Consider the following 14960-nt stretch of genomic DNA (forward strand, 5'->3'; position numbering starts at 1 on the left):
GCTTATGGTCTCTCGCGGTGGTCTGTTCAGGTCCTCTTCCCTGAAGGCCAAAGAGGTGAAGGTCACACGTGTGTGTGTGTGTGTGTGTGTGTGTGTGTGTGTGTGTGTGTGTGGCTGCCTGCTCCCTGGGGGTGGCAGGGAGGGCACTGGGTGTGGTCAGGGGGGGGGGGGTCCTGCAGGGTGTGTGAGGTTCTATAGCCCTCAGGCAATTGAGGAGGGGTGGTCAAGGAGAAGGTGACCTTGTGCAGTCCACCCTGGGGGCCCACAGGTCAGCAATGCAGAGGGAGCCAGGGCCTTGAGAAGCTTCCGGAAAACAGCTCCCAGAGGCCAATACCTGGGCAGTGGAAAGGCAGCCTCATGGGGAAGTCCCGCGGCCCGGCCAGCCCTCCTTGCTCCCTGCTCTGAGTTGGGCTGCCCTTTCTGGGACCCCCGGGGGTGGTGATGTCAGGTGGCAAGTGCCCCCGCCAGGATTCTGGTCCAGCCGCGCTGGCTGTGGGGTAGAGATGGGTCTGTTGGGGCTGGCCCTCTCACCTGCTGGCCTGCGCTGCCTGCAGTGGCTGTGATGGGCTCTGTGTTCTACCCCCCAGGCGAGTGGAGGCCGCCAGCACCTTGCAGCCGGATCTACTGCTCTTCGGAAGGAGTCACCCAGGGGACGCAGCCGCCCGGCCTGCCGGGCCTTTGGTACCCTGGCTGCTTTGACAGACTCACTCCTGGGTGCTAGGGGCCGAGACCTCAGGACTCAGAGGGAACAGCCCGCCCTGACCTCTCTGTGGCTGTGGGTCTGGCCCTCTGGCCACAGCTCCCTGTTAGCCCTCATGTCCTGACTCTGGAAGACAGATAGGAGCACGGAGGGAAGGCCGGGCAATGGCTGTCCCCAGGCCCCACCCAGCATCCTGAGGCCCGGAAGGGGAGGGGGCTTCTCGAACTCCTGAGCACTCCCACGACCTCTGCCCGTTGCCCTGCCTTCCCTTTGCCCTCATCGGAGTGGCAGGACACAGCGACTTTGTTATCTGGGTAATTAGCTTCAGACCCTGGACTGAGGCTGCCCAGGTCCTGGGCTGCTTCCCACAGGCTGTGCACCCTGACCCCAAAAGCGAGGTGAGGCCCTGCCTGCTGAGCAGCCGAGGTGTCACCCTCGGGCACCTCCCACACTGCCCTTTCTGCCTGGGGTCCGTGTCCCTCAGGACCGCCTGGGCCTGGTCACGGCGTGGGGCCTTGTGACCCAGCCTTGCCGGGGCAGAGGGCGCCGCCAAGCCTTAGGGAGGGGATGCCCCCAAGGGTGCCGGTCCGGCCCACCGCCCCACTCCTCAGGCCCAGTCTGGCCCCGGTGCTCCCCAATCTGGTGCCCCGAGCTGCCTCCACGGCAGGTCGCCCCCGCCATGGCCGAGCACCTGGAGCTGCTGGCAGAGATGCCCGTGGTGGGCAGGATGAACACGCAGGAGCGGCTGAAGCAAGCCCAGAAGCGCCGGGTGCAGCAGGTGAAGGCGTGGGCCCAGGCGGAGAAGGAGGCCCAGGGCAAGAAGGGCCATCGGGAGCAGCCGCGGAAGGAGGCAGCTGGGGATAGGCCACAGAAGCGGGTCCTCTTCCCTCCCAGTGTCACCCTTCTGGAGGCTGCTGCCCGCAATGACCTGGAGGAAGGTGAGCGTGGCCGAGCCCCAGGGCGCAGTGCCCTCCTTGGAGGCCCCGGGGGCTGGCCAACGTCCTCAGCAGCACGCCCCCCGTGGCGGGCCCCCTGTGGCCAGCCCGTGGTGGGCTGTGCACATGGGTGCTGCTGCGGGGGTAAGCTGATGGGGGGTTGGGCAGGGGCACCCGGACAAGAGCCCAGGGCTTCGCTCAGGGGAGCTGGGAGTGGCCCATGGTCTTCGCCACCTCTTGCCAGGGTGCTGGGTGACGATCAGGAGTGTCCTGGCCACTGCCTGCTTGGGTCCTCCGTCTCCTCCTCTGTCTAGGAGGACGGAAGCGCTCACCTCAGCAGGTTAGAACAAGGGGGCAGGGGTCCCCCACAGGCCAGCCCCCTTGGCATCTGCTCTGGCTCCGTCTTTGACTTCTTCCTCCCCTTTAGGACCATCCTGGCTAGACCACAGGCCTGAACCTTTAGCAGCCTCCTCATTCCTCCCCTGTACCCTGTGTGCTCACAGCCCCTCTGTTCTCCGGAGAGGCTCTGGAGGGTTCTTCCTGCCTTCCTCCAGGGGCAGAGGCTGGGGTGCAGAGGGCAAGGAGGGGAGGGCGGTGCCTTGAGGCAGGGGAAGTAGAGGGCGGCGTGGTGGGTGTGGTACAGGCCATGGAACTGTGGGAAGGAGGCTGAGTCCTCCTAGTGCCTGTGGAGCACAGTCTGAGGGGCCCAGGCCGTTAAGGAGGTGACCTTGGCGACAGCCTGGGCCCACTGAACCATGAGGACAGGAGCTAGCTCTGCTGAGGGGAGACCGTGGAGGGCACTGGACGCCTCGGGCCCACACTGCAGGCTGTAGCTGGGCAGGGAGCCTGCTCGGGGCTGCAGTGTGTAGGGTTGGGGCACTCAACTAGTGGGAGAAACTCGGGGGAGCAGGGGCCCCAGTGAGGGTATTGTTGGAGGAGGGAGCCAGAACCCCAGCCAGAGTGGGTTGGACCGGCGCCCCGTGGGGACCGCCGGCATGCAGGAGCCTGAGGGTCGGCGCGCGGGGAGCCGTCATTGGGAGGGCTGGCTCCTGCTTGGCGCTGCAGGCAGGGGCGGGGGGTGGGCACACTGGGGGCAGACAGAGGCCCAGTACCCTGGCTCTTGAGACCTCAGCCTGGGCTCAGGGGCCCCTCTGGGCCCTGCACTGCTGTCCTCCTTGGGTACCCTGCCCTTGGACTAGAGCAGTGCTGCCCTGTGGCTTTGTGCCCTAACCACACTCCCTACCCCTTCTCACAGTCCGCCAGCTCCTTGAGAGTGGGGTCAGCCCTGACCTGGCCAATGAGGATGGCCTGACGGCCCTGCACCAGGTCAGCCATGCGGGGGTGTGGGGGGCGTAGTGGGGAGAGAAGGGGGCGCTGGCCTGGGCGCTGGCACTCAGGCGTTGTGGCTCGTAGAGCTGCATTGATGACTTCCGAGAGATGGTGCAGCAGCTCCTGGAGGCTGGGGCCAAGGTCAATGCCCGCGACAGCGAGAGCTGGACTCCCCTGCACGCCGCGGCCACCTGCGGCCACCTGCAACTGGTGGAGCTACTCATCAGCCGGTAGGGCCCCGTTGCTACCTCGGGGGAGGGCGTCTCTATCGGAGAGGGGACGGGACTTGGGCCTTCCTCACACAGGCGGTTCATCCTGGGATGCAGCGCCGCTGTGTCCGGGGAGGAAGCTTGGCCCTTGGCTTGTGTTTCCCCTTTGCCCGCCCTGACTTCACCCCGGCCTGGAGATCAGGGCCTGGACGGAGGCTGCAGACACTGTGCCCCCAGGGGAACAAGCATGTGCTCGGGGAATTGTGGTGGTTCTCCTGGAGGCTCCCTCCTGCCAAGCCCCCTTAGGAGTTTGGGAACTCTTGAGGGTGGGCCTCAGACCTCTAGCTCTGGTCTCACTGGGGTCTGCACAGAGATAGGCCCTTGTGGACCGAGTGATGAGGGGAGCCCTGGCGAAGACGGAGGGGGCACCTAGACATAGATGGGGCCTTTGACAAGGAGGCTGGGGCAGGGCTGGACCTCTTTGCACGTGAGCTGTGGGGGACGGGAGGGGTGGTCGGCTTTCCAGGGTCTGGGAGCTCCCCCCACTGCCCCAGCCCCTCAACTCTGACTGCTACAGCAGAATGGGTGGTCAGGGGCTCAGGCTGTCCTTGGAGCAGTCTGGGTGCTGACAGTGGGTGGGTGTTCACGGCTCTCGTGCCCGGGGAGCACCACCTTCGTGTTCTGGGCTCCCTCAGCTCCCCGTCCTCCCCTGGGCCTTGCCTCTGCTTGAGCCTTGTTCCCTACGGCCCTCTCTGGCATCCAGGCTCTCCTCCTCCCTCTCCTTTTTGCTCCCTGAGGCTCCGAGGGGCCTGGTACCCGCTCTCGGCTGGTAGGCCCCCGTGTGGGCTCACAGGGCCACGTGGGTGTGGAACCTGGTGCTCAGAGGCAGGTGGAGGCTGGGGGACAGCCCGCCTGGCTTGAGGGCCGGATCCAGGGCCGTATCCGTCTTTGACCCGCACTGTCCACAGGCTGAAGACCTCTGCACAGGGTGGCCTAGAGGCCTCCATGGGGGAAGGGCTTTGTGGCCAAAGCCTCTGTCCATTCCTCCCACAGGGGTGCTGACCTCCTGGCCGTCAACACCGACGGGAACATGCCTTACGACCTCTGTGAGGACGCGCGGACGCTGGACTGCCTTGAGACGGCCATGGCCAGCCGTGGTAAGTGTGACCCCCCTTGTTCACCCGGGATGCCCAGAGGGCCGGTGCTGAGCTTGCTGCCCTTTAGGCATCACCCAGGACAGCATCGAGGGGGCCCGGGCCCTGCCCGAGCTGTGCATGCTGGAGGACATCCGCTGCCTGCTGCAGGCGGGGGCGGACCTCGATGACCCCCAGGACCACGGGGCCACGCTGGTGAGCCTGAGGTGAGGCTGGGGGGCGGCGGCTACCGTAGGGGCTTGGCAGGGACTCAGGGCCCAGCTCTTTGCCTGTAGCTCCATATTGCGGCCGCCAACGGGTTCGGCGAGGCGGCCGTCCTGCTGCTGGAGCACCGGGCCAGTCTGAGCGCCAAGGACCAGGACGGCTGGGAGCCGCTGCACGCCGCAGCCTACTGGGGCCAGGTGAGTGCGGCAGGGTGGCCGGCTCGGCCGCAGGGACTCGTGGGGTCCCGGCTCCTGGCTCGGGGCCCTTCAGCAGCCCCGGCTCGCGGGCCCTCAGGTGCACCTGGTGGAGCTGCTGGTGGCGCACGGGGCCGATCTGAATGGGAAGTCTCTGACGGACGAGACGCCTCTTGGTAAGCCGGGCCGCCTCTGCCAGTGGGAGGGCTGCGTGGGAGGGCCCCGGTGACCCTCCACCCGCCTCTCCTAGACGTGTGCGGGGACGAGGCGGTGCGGACCAGGCTGCTGGAGCTGAAGCACAAGCAGGACGCACTGCTGCGCGCCCAGGGCCGCCAGCACTCTCTGCTGCGGCGCCGCACCTCCAGCGCGGGCAGCCGGGGGTGAGCGCCCCGCCCCGGGCCCCCTCCTGCCCCCGCCCAGCGTTCGCCCCCCTGCTGGCAGCCTCCCCCCACCCTGCCCTTGCCGTCCCCCAGGAAGGTGGTGAGGAGGGTGAGCCTGACCCAGAGGACCAGCCTGTACCGCAGGGAGCATGCCCAGGAGGCCATTGTGTGGCAACAGCCACCGCCCACCAGCCCGGAGCCGCCCGAGGAGGACGAGGATGGCCGGACGGACGCGGAGCTGCGCTCCCGGCCTAGCGAGGTGAGCCCAGGGTGTCAGCCTGCGGACCGGTAGCTGCAGGCCCGGGCGCTCCCCTCCGTGTGCGGAGCAGGCATGTGAGCTGATGTCGGCGCACACGTCTCCCACCACACCCGCACGAGGGGTCGTGGGACCAGTGACCCTGTGCCCACACAGCGGGCCGGTGCTGCACGGGCGTGGCTGCTGCCCCGGGTGGCCATGCAGCCTGGAGCCCGAGGCCCAGGGAGGCCGGAGAAGGCCCCTGAGGCCCGCGCTCCCCCAGCAGGAGGACGATCCCGAGTCGGCCAGGCCGCACAACGGCCGAGTCGGAGGCACCCCGGGGCGGCACCTGTATTCCAAGCGGCTGGACCGGAGCGTCTCCTACCAGCTGAGCCCCCTGGACAGCTGTGTCCCCGATGCCCTGGGCCGGGTCAAGGCCCAGCACACGCTCGCGGAGCTGAAGCGCCAGCGAACCGCTGCTAAGCTGCAGCGTCCCCCGCCCGAGGGGCCCGAGGGGCCTGAGCCCAGCCCGCCGGCCGCCGCCGCTGCGAGCCCCCAGCCGGAGCACAGCCCCAGGGCCGGTGGAGACCCGCCCCTGCTGAAGCTCACCGCGCCCTCGGAGGAGGCCCCCGCGGAGAGGAGGCCCTGCTGCCTGCTCATGTGAGCGGCTGGCACCCGGAGTCCCCCGGAGGCTGCCATGGGGCCCCTGCTCTGGGGACCCCGGTGTACGCCTGCTGCTGCTGCCGCTGCTGGGAGAGCGCAGGCGCGGGACCTCCCTCAGCTCCCCTCCCGGGGATGCCAGCGTCCTCGCTCAGGGATGAGCCTCTGGCAGAGGCCCTCCTGGGGGCCGTCCGGCTGCAGAGACCTAGTTCCATCGTGTGCCTCTTGATAAAGGGCTGTTCTGCCACCTGCCTTGTCGTGTGTGTCAGCGGGGCCGCTGTCCTGAGGGTGGGGAGCTGAGGTGCTGCTGCTGGGTGTGCCGGTCCCTGTGTGGGGCCTGTAGGGGCTTGCTTGGGGCTGCCTGGCCCTGCGCAGGGGTGAGGCTCACGGCCGCTGGGCGGGAAGCCTGGCCTGGACTGTGCCCTGCCTCCCTGCCTCCCAGCCTCTTGGAGACTCCTCTGTAACTCTTTCCTTTCCTGAGAGGAGCGGGGAGCTGCGGAAGGACATTCCTTGGGGCTCAGGGCTGGGGGTATCCATGGCAGAGGAGCAGGGAGCCTGGCGTGGAAGGGGAGGGGCCTTCCCACAAGACTTTCAAGCCAGAGGGGAGAATCCGTATGAAGGCTGGAGTCAGAAACCTCCCTGGGGGATGAGTCCCCCCACTCCTGGCACGTAGCCCTGATCCTGGGGCCTGGCTGCCAGGCTCCGCCTGGGCTGGCAAAGGGGACCAGAGGTTGGCCGCCCAGATCCTGAGCTGGCTGGGCACAATGTGTCAGGGTGACAGGGGCCCCTTAGGGGCCTCAGATGGGAGGGCCGAGGGTGCTGTTAGCTTGCGTGTCAGTGGTGGGCAGCCCTGCATGGCCGCCAGTGCCGGGTCACCTTCTCCTCGCTCATGGGACGGGTCAGCCCCATGTGTGCAGGGCCCATCCTTCCCGGAGCATCACTGCTTGGAGGGGTGTCCTCAGCAGAGCTGGGGAGCCGGGGCCTAGGCTGCAGGTTAAACTGGGTGTGGGGGGGGGGCAGCGCAGCTTCCAGTGTCCACTGCAGTCAGCTGCCAGCGCTGGGCGGGGCCGCCTCTGCCCGGGGCTGGGGTCCTGTTAGCCTGTGCTCTGCTCTGAGGGCCCAGGGGGTAGGGGTAGGGGGCGCAAGATGGCCCAGAGCTGAGAGGTGCGAGGGGAGACCGAGGCTGGCTGCCTGGGGCTCCTGCTCTTTCCTTGCTGGCCAGCAAGGGCAGAGGAGCCCAGGCTGGTGTCAGGCTTGGCCAGCTGCCCACAGCCTCTCTCAGAGGGCTGGCTCCTTGACCTTCGCTCCGAATCAGGTGTCTGCAGCTGGGGTAGCCACCCCTGGGCATGGCCTGTCCACGCCCTTCAGGGCCAGGGGAGGTGGGGCCCTGATGTCCTATCACAGCTTGCTTCCCACTATCTCTGCCAATCAGGAGCAACAGGGAGGGGGAGCTTAGGTCCCCCTGCCTGTGGTGTGGCCCAAGGGCAGCTCCGGGTTGGGGCATGCTGAAAGGGCACAACGGCAGCCCGGAGGAGCCCAGTGTCCGAGGGCCCAGAGCCGCCCTACCCTGTCGCCCAACATCCCAACCCAGAGACTCTGGCCTCCACCTACTGCTGATCTGGGACCAAGGTCCAACCCCAGGGCTCGTGGAGCCTGCGGGCCATGGTTGCCAGCCCAGGAGGGGCCAGCCGGATGGAAGCCCGCATCTGAGCTTCCGTTCCCCTCCCCCAGTAACGCCAGGATTCTATAGAGGCCCGACTCAGTTACCTGGGAGACAGGCCTGCTGGCCCAAGCAAAGATGGGGGTCCTGAGAGGGCTAGGACTTGGCAGAGCCCTGCTGGGGTAAATCTCCAGGGTCCCAGCTCCATTTCCCCTGGGGGTTTAGCTCTGCCCAGCTCTGCCAACCCATCTGGGCACTTAGCACACCTCCCCTCCCCCAGGCCCAGTCTCACAGAGCTTCTTGAACCTTCTGTCTGTCCCTACCCCCCATGTAGGTCTCCTGCTCCCCTGTCATGGGGACACTGGGCGGGCACTGGGCCTCGCCCCAAGCCCCGCCTGCCTCCTCATGCACTCCCTATGGCTCCCTGGGGCAGAACTGTGCCCAGACGGGTGGGGCGGGGCCCAGCGGCCCCGACTTCTTCTTCAGCCTTTTCTGTCCCTTTCAGTGGGGCCAGCAGGCCGCCGCGAAGAGGGTGCCCTTCACTTTGAGCCCCTCTACCCGGGCTCCCTCTTCCCAGCCCCGGCCCATCGAGTCTGGACCCAGCCTCCTTTTCCCCGCCCGAATCCTGCTGTGTCCTGACCTTCCTGCCTGGTCTGAGTAGGGTCATGGCCTTGAGGGCAGGTGACCACAGCCAGGTTGCAATGAACGGGCTGAAGGAGAAGGTGCTGACGCTGGACACCATGAACCCGTGTGTTCGGAGGGTGGAGTACGCGGTGCGCGGGCCCATTGTGCTGCGCGCCCTTGAGCTGGAGCAGGAACTGCGCCAGGTATGGCCCTGGGCCCCACCACTGCCCTCCAGGCTGCACCTGGACAGCTGCATCAGGCCCATTCCCATAGTCACACAGGACGAGGACCTGTCCTATCCTCACACCTGTGCCCTTTCCCTCCCAGGGGGTAAAGAAGCCCTTCACTGAGGTCATCCGCGCCAACATCGGGGACGCGCAGGCCATGGGGCAGAAGCCCATCACCTTCCTGCGTCAGGTGAGGCTCAGTGTTTGCCCTGGTGCCCCTCCCCAACCCACCCACGTGCTTGGGCTCAGTGTCTGCTGCTCCCAGGTCCTGGCCCTCTGTGTGCACCCTGATCTCCTGAACAGCCCCGACTTCCCTGAGGACGCCAAGAGGAGGGCTGAGCGCATCTTGCAGGCATGTGGGGGACACAGCCTGGGTAAGTGCCAGTGCCCAAACTGGGCAAAGCCCCAGGGAGGAGCGGGAGCTGGTGGGAGGCCGTCCCAGGGGAGGGGTGGACCCGACTGCTGGGAGATACTCTGGAGGATGACTAAGGAGCCTCTCGGGTCCTCTTCTCCCTGTCCTGCCCCGCCCTCCGGCCCAGGGGCCTACAGTGTCAGCTCGGGTATCCAGCTGATCCGGGAGGACGTCGCCCGGTACATCGAGCGGCGCGACGGAGGCATTCCCGCAGACCCCAACAACATCTTCCTGTCCACCGGGGCCAGCGACGCCATCGTGGTAGGCCAGGGCCAGGGCAGGAAGACGCCGTGGCTCTTTTCTTGCGGCTTGGGTGGACCTTTCTCCTCCTGGCACGGTGCTCCGGGGCTGGGCGGGGAGCAGATGCCGTCCCTGTGGGCCCCACCAACCTGGCTTCCCCATCCCGCCAACAGACGGTGCTGAAGTTGCTGGTGGCGGGAGAGGGTCCCACCCGCACAGGCGTGCTCATCCCCATCCCGCAGTACCCGCTGTACTCCGCGGCGCTGGCCGAGCTCGATGCTGTGCAGGTGGACTACTACTTGGACGAGGAACGCGCCTGGGCCCTCGACGTGGCCGAGCTGCGGCGCGCCCTGTGCCAGGCGCGTGGCTACTGCTGCGCACGCGCACTCTGCATTATCAACCCTGGCAACCCCACTGGTGCGCTGCCCGACCCCCACCCCTCCCTGGTCCCCTCCCCACGGGGTCAGACTGCCCCTCCCCACGGGGTCAGTCTGTCCCCCCCCCCCCCCGCAGAGCCCCAGTCTGACCCTGGACATGGTGCATCCCCTGCGCCCTAGGACAAGTGCAAGCCCGCGAGTGCATCGAGGCGGTGATTCGCTTTGCCTTTGAGGAGCGCCTCTTCCTGATGGCTGATGAGGTGTGGGCAGGGGCTCGCCTGGGTCTTGGGGTTGCAGGGCCCGGGTGACAGCACCCTCCTCTCCAGTGAAGCTGGTCCGCCCCTCCAGGTGTACCAGGACAATGTGTATGCGGAGGGTTCGCAGTTCCACTCGTTCAAGAAGGTGCTCATGGAGATGGGGCCGCCATACGCGACACGGCAGGAGCTCGCCTCCTTCCACTCGGTCTCCAAGGGCTACATGGGCGAGTGCGTGCAGGCTGGGTGGGCGGGGTCACGAGGACGGCACCCTGGCTTGGGCCCCCTCCCGGCCCCGCCCTGACACCTGCGCTCTGGGCTGCAGGTGCGGGTTCCGCGGCGGCTACGTGGAGGTTGTGAACATGGACCCTGCGGTGCAGCAGCAGATGCAGAAGCTGATGAGCGTGCGGCTGTGCCCGCCGGTGCCGGGCCAGGCCCTGCTGCACATGGTGGTCAGCCCACCCGCGCCCTCCGACCCCTCCTTCGCGCAGTTCCAGGCGGTGAGCGGGAGGGGCGGGGCGGGGGTGCCATCGCGCCACGCCGGCCGCCCCGGGTCTGACCAGCTCACCCTTCACGGCCACAGGAGAGGCAGGCGGTGCTGGCCGAGCTGGCGGCAAAGGCAAAGCTCACGGAGCAGGTTTTCAACGAGGCCCCTGGTGTCCGCTGCAACCCGGTGCAGGGCGCCATGTACGCCTTCCCTCGCGTGCAGCTGCCCCCGCGCGCCGTGCAGCGCGCTCAGGTGTGGCCCGACTGGCGGCTGGCCCGGGGCTTGGGGGCGCAGGTGGGGCCCGCCAACCAGCGCCGAGTCTGAGCGCCGGCCCGTCCATCCGCCCCCAGGAGCTGGGCCTGGCTCCCGACATGCTCTTCTGCATGCGCCTTCTGGAGGAGACCGGCATCTGCGTGGTGCCAGGGAGTGGCTTTGGGCAGCAGGAAGGCACCTACCACTTCCGGTGAGGCCCAGCCCCGCATGGCTCAGCCCAGTCGCCCCCAGCACCTTCGCTTACCCCCCTCACCCTTTCAGGATGACCATTCTGCCCCCCATGGAGAAGCTGCGACCTTTGCTGGAGAAGCTGAGCCAGTTCCACGCCAAGTTCACCCGAGAATACTCCTGAGCCCCGCCCCCGTTTGGGGCCAGGCTGGGCCGGCCCTGGACTACCATGGCCAGGGCCCTCCCTGGGGGTCTCTGGAGCCCTCTGGACTTGCTCCCGCTACCTGTGGGGCTGGGCCCCTGCCTTTCTGCAGACCCTTAATAAAGCTGAAGCAGCCTGACTACCTGGAGGCCGGCTGTGTGCACACCCGTAGAGCCGCCCCTGCCTCTGTCCACTGCTGACTTCCTGTCTGAGCTGGGGTTCTGTGGGGCTTGGAGACCCAGCCCCAGGCAGGACATCTGCCAGCCTTGAGGAGGAGTGGTCAAGGAGGGCTCCCAGAGGAGGGAGGCGGTGTCCCTTACTGCAGACGTGCTGCCCCTCACGGGCTGGCTCTCTTCGTGGCCTCTGGTCTTGAGGCAGACATGGCAAACGTCACGTAAAAGTGAGGAGGAGTGAAGGTGTGAAGGAAGGCAGCAGGGTGGGCACGAAGCCGGGTGAAGAAACCCGGGAGCTGAGCCCCAGGGGTGGCCACGTCTGAAAACGTAGCCTAAGAAAAACGCAGCCCGGCAGCCCGGCTGCGCCTTCCTGTATCGCCCACCTGCCCCCTGGCAGGCAGCACAGAGAGCATCCTGAGCTGTAAGACGGAGCGGGCGGGCTGGGTGAGCGGCAGCAAACGGAGGCCCAGTGAGGACTCAAGGAGGAAGCCTTGGTTCCCCTCCTGAATGAGCAGGTGCTTCGGCCCGAGGCCGCTGGAGGAGCCAAGGTGGGGGTGGGGAGAACGAACACATAGGTCTTGCTTTGTTTGTATTGGGTTTGGAGTATGTGACATCCTAGTGCAAACACAGCCCTTGGGCTGGGAGGCAGCGAGGGGGGCTCCCACGCTGCAGCACCCAAGGGCAGGTGCCGGGGGGAAGGGCTGTAAAATGCTGACGCACAGGCACCCCGGGGGGCCCAGATTGGGGATGGGTGTGCAGCCCTATGTCCTGGCCCCGGGAGCAGAGATGGCGCTTACTGTGTGCACAACAGGCACGGTTGTGGGTTGCTGCCATCTTGTGGAGGGACGCTAGTCCTCATTTTACAGATGAGGAAGCTTGTCGAAGTGACAGGAGACCCACTCCAGGTGGCTTCACCAGCTGTTCCTCTAGGGGTTGGGTCAGCTTAAGGGGGTCAAGGATTCAGAGACGGAACGAAGGCTCTAGCTCTGTCCGCTCCGGAGGTGGTTCTTAACCACGGGCTGTACTCACTTCCTCCTCTGGGCCTCGGGAGTCCTGTGGGTGCCACTGTGAGCAGGAGGGACCACGCGAGACCCCCCGTGTTTGGCTGCTCTGGGGACGTACCTCTCCCCTCCACCAAGCCAGCAGCAAGGAGGCAGGGCCTGGGTGGGCCTCTCCTGGCCTGGTCACGGACCCTGGAGGGCGTCTCCGGCAGCAGCTGGCTGCAACGGCCCTGCTGAGACCTTTCGCGGCCCCGAAAGGGCGTAAGCAGTAGTGGGTCATGGGCACTTAAGAGGCGGACTCCTCCCTTGGGCACTGCTGGAAGGACCCGGTGGGCACTGCAGCAGCCAGGCTGCAGGTGAGACATCACGGAAGCACTTGTGGGAATTCAGGGTGTGGGTCCAGGGGGTCTGGGAGCCGGATCTCATCATACCCTTGGGGGAGGGGCCAAGGTGGGCCGCGGGCTCAACGCCAGGTAGGCGAGTGGCCGCCCGGCCCGCGGCTCCCGGGCCGCACCCATGTTGGCCACTGGGGGCGCCCGAGGGCGGGTGGCGCTCTGGCCCGCTCGCGCGCTCAGTGTCCGCGCGTTGCGCGCCTGCGTAGTACGCACGCCTCAGGACCCGCGGGCGACCGCCTGTCCCAGCGTGAGCTGAGCGGTCCCGCTCGAGCCATGCGGTCGTGTGACCCCTGACCGGCCCAGAACCCCCTCCGGAACCGCTCTGCCCCGGCGCCAGGTTCTGGTCCGGCCTTGAACCCAGCCCCGGTCCCCGCCCGATCCCGGGCCGGGCCCCCGCCCCCCAGCACTAGACCCCGGGCGCCCCGCTCTCCTGGCCATGCGGCGGAAGCTGCTGCCGCTGGCCGGCCTCTACCTGGTGCAAGGCCTGCCCTACGGGCTGCAGTCTGGCCTGCTGCCCGTGCTGCTGCGGGCGCGAGGCCTTTCCCTGACGCGCGTGGGACTGGCCAAGGTGCTGTACCTGCCCTGGCTGTTTAAACTCGTGTGGGCCCCCCTGGTGGACACGCGGGGCTCCCTGAGGGCCTGGCTGATGCTCAGCACGGCTGCGCTGGGCCTGGTGTGCGGGCTGCTGGCCGCCCTGCCACCCGCGGAAGCCGGCCCGGCTGGGCTGCCGGTCACTGTGGCGGGGCTGCTGCTGTTGCTGAACCTGGGTGCGGCTGTGCAGGATGTGGCCCTGGACACGCTGGCCGTCCAGCTCTTGGAGCCAGCCGAGCTGGGGCCCGGTAACACAGTGCAAGTGGTCGCTTACAAGCTGGGGGCAGTGTTGGCAGGAGGGGGCCTGTTGGCCCTGGTACCCACGCTCTCCTGGCCCCTGCTCTTTCTGCTCCTGGCCGCTACCTATTGGTTGGCTGCTGCCCTCGTCTGGGCGGCGCCGGCCCTGCAACAACTGCCTGCGTCTGGGCCATCGGAACCACCCCTCCGCAGCCTGCACCTTCTGCAGGACCTGCTGGCCATGCCCGGTACTCTGTGGACGGCAGGCTTTGTGCTCACTTACAAACTGGGTAAGTGAGGCCGTGAGTCAGGCAGCAGCAGGGTGGGAGCCTGGGGGACCTCCGGCGGGTCTCCAGGAGCCCTGGAATCCATTTGGTGGTCACCTTCGGGGGGGCGTTAGCATAGCAGGCTGGAGTTCAGCCTGGTTCTCCAGCTCTTGCTGCACGGCTCCCGCGAGCTCCAGCCACAACGCCTCGGGTCTCTGATGCCGCCTTGTGCTGACCCAAAGCTTGCCTGATGCCCGGCCCCAGCTATCTCCAGGCACCTGGGGCCCAGAACGGAGGCAGTGCCCAGCTAGGGGCGTGCCTCTAAAGGCCCCAGGGTGAAGGGAGGCGGGAGCCCGGCGCACATTCTCCCCACAGGTGAGCAGGGCGCTAGCAGTCTGTTTCCGCTCTTCCTGCTGGACCGCGGCATCCCCACTCCAGAGCTGGGGCTGTGGAACGGGGTGGGCGCCGTGGTCTGCTCCATTGTCGGCTCGTCCCTGGGCGGGGCCTTGCTGGCCAGGCACAGGTGAGCCCTCCCCAGCCTGGCTCACTCACCTGCACCCACCCGACCTGTGCCGCCCCCCCTGACCCGCGCCCCCATCTCCCCACCTCAGGCAACCACTGCCCCTGCTCAGGTCAGTGCTTCGGTTCCGTCTCGGGGGTCTGGCCTGCCAGACCACCCTGCTCTTCCACCTGGACACCCCAGGGGTCAGGCTGGGCCCCAGCACCGTCCTGAGAGGTGAGGGGCTGGCTGCGGGAGGGGAGGGGTCTTGAGTCCTGGGGCCCGCTGACCTTGGCCCTCGCAGGGGCAGCCCTGCTGAGCCTGTGTCTGCAGCACCTCCTGGGGGGCCTGGTCACAACCACCACGTTCACCCTGATGATGCGGTGCAGCCAGCTGGCGCCCCGGGCCCTGCAGGTAAGGGGGCTGCAGCGGGGACGTGCAGGAGGGCTGCAGGGCTGGCTGGGATCCAAGTGACCCCTCACCTGACCTCCTGCCCCGTCCCTCCTCGTCCCCGCAGGCCACACACTATGGCCTCCTGGCCACGCTGGAGCTGCTGGGGAAGCTGTTCCTGGGCACGCTGGCTGGAGCCCTGGCTGACAGCCTGGGGCTGCCTCTCTGCTTTGCCTTCTTCCTGGCTCTCTCAGGCATGCCCGTGCTGTACTTGAGCCTGGCCCCGGGCAGCCTGGCCTGAGCTGGGTGCCCACCGGCCTAATAAAGCTGGGTGTGCCCATGGCCTGGCTGGCTGGGCTGTGACACGGGCAAGGCTGGCCTCAGAAAAGAGTTACTAAGAGTGACTTGAGCATTTTTTATTCTGCATTTTGGGGCCTCCTTGCCCCTGCACTTCTGATGGTGGGTTTTCCCCAGGGTAGTCACC

At 67.4% G+C, this 14960-nt stretch overlaps 3 protein-coding genes across 8 annotated transcripts; all 3 read left to right on the forward strand.

Annotated features, from left to right (window-relative positions):
* The first annotated feature begins 652 nt into the window (after window positions 1–652).
* PPP1R16A (protein phosphatase 1 regulatory subunit 16A) lies at window positions 653–6057 on the forward strand. Of its 2 annotated transcripts, none has more exons than XM_032848288.1 (10): window positions 653–1638; window positions 2891–2961; window positions 3049–3194; window positions 4227–4330; window positions 4398–4522; window positions 4603–4728; window positions 4826–4901; window positions 4976–5105; window positions 5199–5364; window positions 5624–6057. In XM_032848288.1, exons 1-10 carry the CDS (start codon window positions 1380–1382, stop codon window positions 6002–6004), a joined length of 1584 nt encoding a protein of 527 aa, XP_032704179.1. In that variant the 5' UTR covers window positions 653–1379; the 3' UTR covers window positions 6005–6057. The 2 variants fall into 2 exon arrangements, with proteins under 2 accessions (XP_032704179.1, XP_032704180.1); XM_032848289.1 differs by having other exon boundaries at window positions 5627–6057.
* Window positions 6058–7535: 1478 nt separating this feature from the next.
* Window positions 7536–11095, forward strand: GPT (glutamic--pyruvic transaminase). 2 transcript variants are annotated; one of them, XM_032848291.1, is made up of 12 exons: window positions 7536–7842; window positions 8342–8487; window positions 8612–8701; window positions 8777–8885; window positions 9051–9184; window positions 9337–9580; window positions 9721–9800; window positions 9889–10025; window positions 10120–10294; window positions 10378–10533; window positions 10632–10744; window positions 10816–11095. In XM_032848291.1, exons 2-12 carry the CDS (start codon window positions 8362–8364, stop codon window positions 10904–10906), a joined length of 1455 nt encoding a protein of 484 aa, XP_032704182.1. In that variant the 5' UTR covers window positions 7536–7842; window positions 8342–8361; the 3' UTR covers window positions 10907–11095. The 2 variants fall into 2 exon arrangements, with proteins under 2 accessions (XP_032704182.1, XP_032704181.1); XM_032848290.1 differs by lacking the exon at window positions 7536–7842 and having other exon boundaries at window positions 7867–8487.
* A 1637-nt stretch (window positions 11096–12732) lies between these two features.
* On the forward strand, window positions 12733–14867 carry MFSD3 (major facilitator superfamily domain containing 3). 4 transcript variants are annotated; one of them, XM_032848209.1, is made up of 5 exons: window positions 12733–13611; window positions 13963–14110; window positions 14199–14323; window positions 14391–14500; window positions 14604–14867. In XM_032848209.1, the coding sequence occupies exons 1-5, from the start codon at window positions 12930–12932 to the stop codon at window positions 14775–14777; spliced, it is 1239 nt and encodes a 412-aa protein (XP_032704100.1). In that variant the 5' UTR covers window positions 12733–12929; the 3' UTR covers window positions 14778–14867. The 4 variants fall into 4 exon arrangements, with proteins under 4 accessions (XP_032704100.1, XP_032704101.1, XP_032704102.1 ...); XM_032848210.1 differs by having other exon boundaries at window positions 14220–14323; XM_032848211.1 differs by having other exon boundaries at window positions 14026–14110.
* Window positions 14868–14960: the final 93 nt, after the last annotated feature.

This window comes from Lontra canadensis, unplaced genomic scaffold (genome assembly GCF_010015895.1).
Source record: "Lontra canadensis isolate GAN:19392208 unplaced genomic scaffold, GSC_riverotter_1.0 scaffold201, whole genome shotgun sequence".
Lineage (NCBI taxonomy): Eukaryota > Metazoa > Chordata > Mammalia > Carnivora > Mustelidae > Lontra > Lontra canadensis.